The 7,192-nt window shown below is 35.4% G+C and overlaps 3 protein-coding genes across 3 annotated transcripts; 1 reads left to right on the forward strand and 2 right to left on the reverse strand.

Annotated features, from left to right (window-relative positions):
- Positions 1–350: 350 nt before the first annotated feature.
- On the reverse strand, positions 351–1,184 carry EV154DRAFT_574389 (uncharacterized protein; the record flags this gene model as incomplete). Its single annotated transcript, XM_051606426.1, has 1 exon — positions 351–1,184. One exon carries the CDS (start codon positions 1,182–1,184, stop codon positions 351–353), a length of 834 nt encoding a protein of 277 aa, XP_051453742.1.
- A 531-nt stretch (positions 1,185–1,715) lies between these two features.
- EV154DRAFT_427614 (uncharacterized protein) lies at positions 1,716–1,937 on the reverse strand (the record flags this gene model as incomplete). The annotated part of the gene is made up of 1 exon (XM_051596367.1): positions 1,716–1,937. A coding segment is annotated over one exon (222 nt), but the record flags the coding sequence as incomplete, so codon positions are not given.
- A 3,272-nt stretch (positions 1,938–5,209) lies between these two features.
- On the forward strand, positions 5,210–6,626 carry EV154DRAFT_427563 (uncharacterized protein; the record flags this gene model as incomplete). The annotated part of the gene is made up of 5 exons (XM_051596363.1): positions 5,210–5,287; positions 5,345–5,532; positions 5,588–5,789; positions 5,844–6,028; positions 6,086–6,626. The coding sequence occupies 5 exons, from the start codon at positions 5,210–5,212 to the stop codon at positions 6,624–6,626; spliced, it is 1,194 nt and encodes a 397-aa protein (XP_051453744.1).
- Between the last annotated feature and the right edge of the window lie 566 nt (positions 6,627–7,192).

The raw sequence follows: 7,192 nt of genomic DNA on the forward strand, positions 1-7,192 counted from the left end.
AAACAAAAGAGCTTTTGTTATGGAAGCTTGATCTAAAGACTTCCCGTCATTATTTTTATACCAACCGTGAATTTAGGTGACTTGACTGATATAAAGAAATGCTACACTATTGAACGTAAACGTTAGAAATGATTAACTATTTGTGGAGAGATAGGGTTCAGAACATAAGAAAGAATGTTTTTTTTTCCTTTTTCAAGATTAAAAGAAAACATTCCCAACACATATTTTATTGGATGAAAATAAAAGAAGAATGACAGAAGGGAGTACAATAAAATAAAAACTATTGTAAAAATTATTATAAAAATCATTACAGAGTAATGTAAGGGTATAGCTAACTGCACAAAGGCTGATTAATCGATGCTTTTAGGCGGCTCTTTACACCTACGTTGTGTTAGCCGTGTAGGGGATAGTGCACGCATATATCGCATTTTTTGGATTTTGCCACTTGCCAATAATAACTTCTTTTTGGCGGGCAATTCTCCTTCCCAAAGAATCTCTTGTAATGGTGATCGTGCTTGGGCACTGTGTTTTCCTTCAAAAGGTAGCGCTTGAGTTGTTTGATCTATTCCTCCTTTCCATAAACGAGGCTGTCGATTTTCTGATTCATCTTCTTCTTCTGTCTCTTCTACTCCCTCCACTTTGATAGATTGGTCGGATTCTGTACTGTAAAAGAGCTGAGACAACCATGAGCTACTGGGATCATAATGATCCTCCTCTTCCTCCTCCTCCTCCTCCTCATCTTCGTCAAAGCTAAACTGTTTTCTTGATATGCTCACTTCCAGCGGACTCGAGCCAATGAATTCGTCGTCAAATATTGATTTTTTTGTAAATGGTCGATCAGGAGAAGACAAAGGATAAAGTGCTGACGAAAACAAATCTCCGTCAGAATCTTCATCCTCAGAAATTACGCTGTCCTTGGACTTGCTATTCATGCTAATTCGATCAGACCCAAAAAACATGACTAGGTTGCGATGTGGTGCTGCGGAGGCTAATTTTTTACCAGATGCCTCAGACAGTCTATCCATCAAATTGGTGGGTGTTTGGTATAAATGAGATTTCTTATGACGATTATCTCTATTGCTTAGTGATTCAACTGTCAGCCTTGACAAACGAGTACACGGCGTAAATGGTTGCTCTTCGTCTTCTACACTTGAACGATGCGGTGATTTTACTTGGTTTGACATTGGTGAAAAGAAAAAGAAAGAGAAAAAGAAAGGGGGAAAAAGGAGAGATACTGTCTTTACTGCGAGATTTGAATTAATTTATTGGCGGCATTCGCTTAAATATAACAATAAAATTCTTTAGTGTTTTTTTTATATATATCAACGGTAATTAACAAAAGCAATTATTTTGAACTACATATAATATCATCATAAATGTCATATTTTGATCAAGCAAACTTATTGAAGTGATCATGTAAGGTCCTAGCCAATATACATCCTGACATACTATTAGCTCTTCTTTTGTCTATAGCAAAAAAAAAAAAAAAAAAAAGGGGGGGGGGGAGAGGTTGATTGCCCTTTACTGTGTTGATTGATTTTGTTATGAGAGTTTATTTTCATTGTTTGATAAATAAGGAGGTTTTGTCCAAAAAAGGCTCCTGTTCTTTTGAAACCCAACACATGTAGTTGGACAACTATCTTGAAATGCCTCTCCAGCTTACTTCTTGTAGATTGTGTATATGTCAAAAACGAAGACTGCTTCTTTGTGCCTGTTTATTTCATGCAAAGTAGAATATAACGTCTCCCAGGATCAATTGTTACATAATCGTCTTTGTGCTTTTTCAGATCTTTTGGGCTCACTTTTTTGATATAATCTACCACTTGATCACCCACATCCATCTTATTCTTCATACTTGACTGTTTTTTGCCCACATTCGTATTCTGTTTTAGGATAGAAACTCCAACCCCATCAGTTTTAATCGTACCTTGAAACCTTTAAGACATATTCGGTCCCTGAACCTTGAATCCTTTTTTTTTTATGAAAATCGACCACATTGCCCCAAGTGTCCAACTTACTGTCTGCTTTAAAGACTGTTTTTCGTTCCAGAACGTTGTCATAAATAATTTTTCTATCGAGAGTAGTATAGAATAGAATGAAATTGTGTTATTTGACAAAAATAATACATTGGAGAAATAATGAGATAAAAGTATATCGTTATTCGAAGTGAAAATACGCAAAGAACTCTGCTGTTATAAAATAATTGATCCTTTTTTTTATTTCACAACTCTCTTGGGTTTTAATGCTGAGTCAACCTTTCTGGTTTTGGAATAGATCTACACTTTTTTTTCCCGCCTTGGATTAAATGAATACTACTCGGTAGAATTGTTTTCAGTTAACGTTGTCCCAGATCAGTGAGTCTGAAACACCGGTATTTAACTAGCCGAAACTTCTAAAATTTCGTCTTCGAGATCTTCGTTGAGATCATCGTTAAGATCATCTACATCGTTGACGATTTCAAAATTTCTTCTGGTTCGAAAGAGGAAGGGTTCCTGAAAATTATCGTCAGAAGGGTAAGAGGTGTTTTCGTTAAATAAAGACATCAAAACAATAGAAAGTTCAGATAAACGTAACGGGATTGGGATGAAAGTAAAAAGGCATAATTTATTAATGCTTTGACAGAGAAGTCTCGCCAAAATATCAAAATTTAAGTGAAATTAAACTCGCAGTTTTATAGTAACGATACAACTTGAAAGACATTTTCAAGCAGCTCGATTCATTAGAATCTTAAAGGAAATCCTCTAACTTACATGAAGACCCTCTACAAACGTGGCCAGCTACTAAAATTATTGAAGAAAAACGTTTTATAGGTCACTTATCGCTGTTCTACTGCATACATGGTCTACTCGTATGTACATTATCATAAATACATTAAACTCCCATATATTTGGTCCGAAGTCATTCGAAGAAGAAATTGCTATTTGCTATTTAGAATAGAGTTTTGAATATGAAACTCAGGGCATTTAGGGAATAGAAAGTTTTGAATTTGGACGCCACCAAAAAATGAATGTTGCGATTACATCCGAGAAATCCAGCAGTAGTACAGATAAAAAACCAAAAAACAACCAACCAATTGATGAGGAAGAAAGTTTAATGTACGTTGAAGACCTAAAAGTAGAACAGCTTATAAAAAGTAAAGGCAGATGTATTTTTTATGATTCCGGGCGTCAAGATATTAAACTTGTACGAAATAAACAATTACAATAGGGGATCCTCATTAGTTTCGATTTACAAACACCAAAGAGGCAAGAAATCTCGATGGCTAAGGTGAGAAATTCGAGAGATAAAACAACAGATTAAGAATAAAATAAAGAAATTTGACGAAGTAAAATTATCAAACTGCAAAAATAAACTAAAGTCTTTATTATACAATAAATTGGGTTCTTTATATACATATTCAGGCTGGCTGAATATCAATCATTAAAGTGAAACCTGTCAAATATACAATAGGCGTATTGTCAATTGAAGATTGAGCATCTCATGGTACCTTCGAGAATCTTGTTATTGACGAGCGATCATATCATTGGATTGTATTATCTGGAATAAATGTATGACTATTGTTTTCTATATGTTGATGAGTAATCAATGCGTAGTAAATAGAGTGTAATAGCATGTATTTGATTTAAAGAGTAATGCAATAATGATTTATAGAAAGGTTATCAAATAAGAAAGAAAGAATTGATGATAGAGTTATATCTGTATATAAGCTCGATCACAACATAAGGTATTTAAGAAATAAATTGTAACCAGATTCTACTAAATCGCAAAACGTCAACTGTCCGTATTTCCTTGTAAGATGTTGCTTGTCTCGTACCGGGAAGCAATATGACTAAATATAACACAGTTAAGAAGGTGTCATTTGAATGAAGCCTCAGAAGAAACCTTTGTATATTACCCTAATATTTTGGATTCTGTAGTTAAAAACTCGTTTATATTTATTACGCAAAGCGTTGAATGTTCGCAGCACTTCTTCATGATGTCCCTCCTAGAATTTCTTATTTTGATGCTTATCACTTTCCTTCCGTTAACTAAGCATCTTACCCAGAGGCTGACGAATCAAGACAATGGTACCTCGAACATTATGGAAAATACAACTACCTGATTGGGCAAAGAGCAATTCTTAAAAAAAGAAGAAGCCAAGGCAAGCAGGTTAAAGTTAAGCAACAAGTGTACGTTATGATTTCGAGGCTCCTCTTTTATCGTTTCATCAAATGAAATTTATATCGAAAATAAACTACAAGTGCGATTCGTGGTTGCAAAGAATATGAGGAGCAATTTCCGAAAGGATACTCTGTTCTTGTCGTTGGGGACTGATCCGTCCTAAATTCGAAGACTAAGAACCAATAAGGATTAAGGGTCTATTAAAGTATCCGAAAATAAAATGTCTCTCTACTATCTACATAATTAGGAAATATAAAACGTCAACGTGCTGTCCCGTTTGTTCGTTAAATGAAACGCAGAATTTTTGAAAAATTACCAATTGACGAAGAAAGATTCCATAATGTATTACGCTACGATCCATTCTGGTGGTAATAAAAATAGGGTAAAAATACATATCTGATTACTTTTTTTAGATGTAAAACCGAAGCCTGTTTAGTTGATAGAAAAAGAACATCTAACAGGACACGGCATCGATTTTAGGTTTTAGTCTGATATCAAACTATTTGAGGGAACAAGGTCAAAGATCAACAAGGATTGTTAAAATAAAAGAAAAATGTAATAGTTTTTCGTCATATATATCGCTATAGTTGTACTATTTATTTTGAATTTGTCCAAAAGACTGATTCCTTATTGTCCAAGAAATATTAACATTGTGAGGCAACGTATCTGTATTCTGTGTGAGTAAAAATTCTTATCAGTTTCTACTTCATCTACTCGTGTAACCTGTTAGCGGCATCTATTTATACACGCCTTATTTGGTTTGCCTTAAAAAAGACTATATTAGGCGACATGTAAAAAATATGTTTCCATGCTGATTTATACTAAAGAAATCGATTTCTAAATGCTCGAAGATTGACCTGTCAGGGACAAATTTATTGGCATATATTTTGTAACTCAAAATATTTGAGTAAAATAAAACAGGCAATCTAAGTCTTCGGAAATCTAATTCATGTTTTAACATCACCGGCTGCTCGGAGGACAGTTCATTTAAAACACTTCAGACCCTTTTTTTTTTATATATATATATATTTCTTTCATTCTCTCTAATATGAATAACGATATTAAACAGTCTATTAACCATACCATTAAGAGTCTCGACCAAGAACTCCGAGAAATCAGTATCAAGGTAAAGACTAGCGCCTTTGTTTCACTGCTTATTAGTAATTCCTTTTTCTTTTTGTAGATTCATAATGATCCTGAATTAGGAAACAAAGAGTATCATGCTTACGGCCTGTTGACAACTTATCTCGAATCCAAAGGTTTCAACATGACTTATAAGGCTGCCGGTTTAGACACTGCGTTCATGGCTTCCTTCTCAAATGGCTCCGGTAGACGTGTTGGCTTCGTTTGTGAATACGATGCTTTACCTGGGTAAATATACTTCCATCTTGTCATTCCTCCCGCCCCCCTAATCTCTTTGTTATAGTGTCGGGCATGCATGTGGTCACAACATTATTACTGTGCAAGGTCTTGCTTGTGCCCTTGCTTTTAAAACTTTGCTGGAACATAACTTGGTACAAGGGACCGTTGTTCTTTTCGGTACTCCTGCTGAAGAAACTACCAGCGGAAAGATTAATTTTGTAAAGGAGGGTATTCTTCAAAATACTGTGGATTACTCCATGATGCTTGTAAGTTACATTTTAAACATACACCAGCCCTTTTGTTAAATGATTACATATTAGCACCCTTTTGCTGACGATGGCCTGTACGGTAGAATGTTGGCTTTAGATTCGCTTGATGTTGAATTTTTTGGTAAGGCTTCTCATGCTGGTATGGCTCCTTGGAACGGTGTCAATGCTGTGGATGCTTTAATGCAATCTTTCGATAACATAGGATTATTAAGACAACAAACTATACCCACAGACAGGTAATGTTCATGTGTTTTTTGTATACATATTCCAGATAACTGAACTCATTTTTTTAGACTCCATGGAATTATCACAGAAGGTGGTTCATCTCCTAATGTCATCCCAGCTTATGCCTCCGCTCACTTTTATGCCCGTTCTATCACACGAAACCAATTAAACGATTTAAAACCCCGTGTGGAAAACTGCTTTAAAGCAGCAGCGCTTGCCACAGGTTGTAACTATAAATTACAATGGGGTAAGTTGGGACCCGTTGAGGATGTATTCATGAATGATGCTATGACAGCCCGTTATAAGAGTTATATGGAAGAAGAAGGCATTGTCTATGCACCTCGTGTTGATGAAGAACAGACTAGTACCGGAAGTACAGATATGGGCAATTTTAGTTACGTTGTGCCTACTATTCATCCCGCTTATGGTATTCATACAACTGCCGCTAATCATACCAAGGAATTTGCTGCTGCTGCTAGACTCCCCATTGCTCATCAAGATACCCTTCGCGCTGCTAAATGTTTAGCTCTCACTGCCGCTGAAGTCATGATGGACGATAAGCTTTACCAACGTGTGGTCAATGATTTTAAAAAAGGAAAACCCCAATAGAACAGCCGTAATAAAAAGAATAACTATTTTCTTCTCGAAGACAACGTTGGTTATCTCGATTGATCAAAAGAAAAAGGCTGATTTAGAATAACTATCAGGAAGATCGTCTTAATATTCATATATGAACACCACAGTGACTTTTCTCATGAGAGGCACACTTTTTAATTTAAAGCTTTTGTGGCGCCATTTTGTACTTTTATCTCAAGCCTTAGAATCTCAGACTGAATCCCAAATGATCCTATCGGATAAACAACTCAAGAATGCCGTGCTTATCTGTTTATTTTCAGAAATATACGAGATTATGACAGAAAAGCAATTCAATGCATATCAGGGGCTCTTGAGCAATTTATTCGGCTTAAAGTTTTGGAGCATGCGTTTAATAAAACAAACTTTTTTTGATGTTGCTGTAAATGATGTTTTCTGAAATCCATACGATGCCCTCAAAAACTTGATGCACTCGATCCAAAAGGTCAAATACACAATAAACAATCTGAGGAAGCTTCAAAATTTCTGCAACTATTGAAACAGAGGCAGAAACAGGTAACAAAAGAGCGAGCTTTTATAAT

The sequence above is a fragment of the Mucor mucedo genome (genome assembly GCF_025094135.1).
Source record: "Mucor mucedo strain NRRL 3635 chromosome Unknown EV154scaffold_110, whole genome shotgun sequence".
Classification (NCBI taxonomy): Eukaryota; Fungi; Mucoromycota; class Mucoromycetes; order Mucorales; family Mucoraceae; genus Mucor; species Mucor mucedo.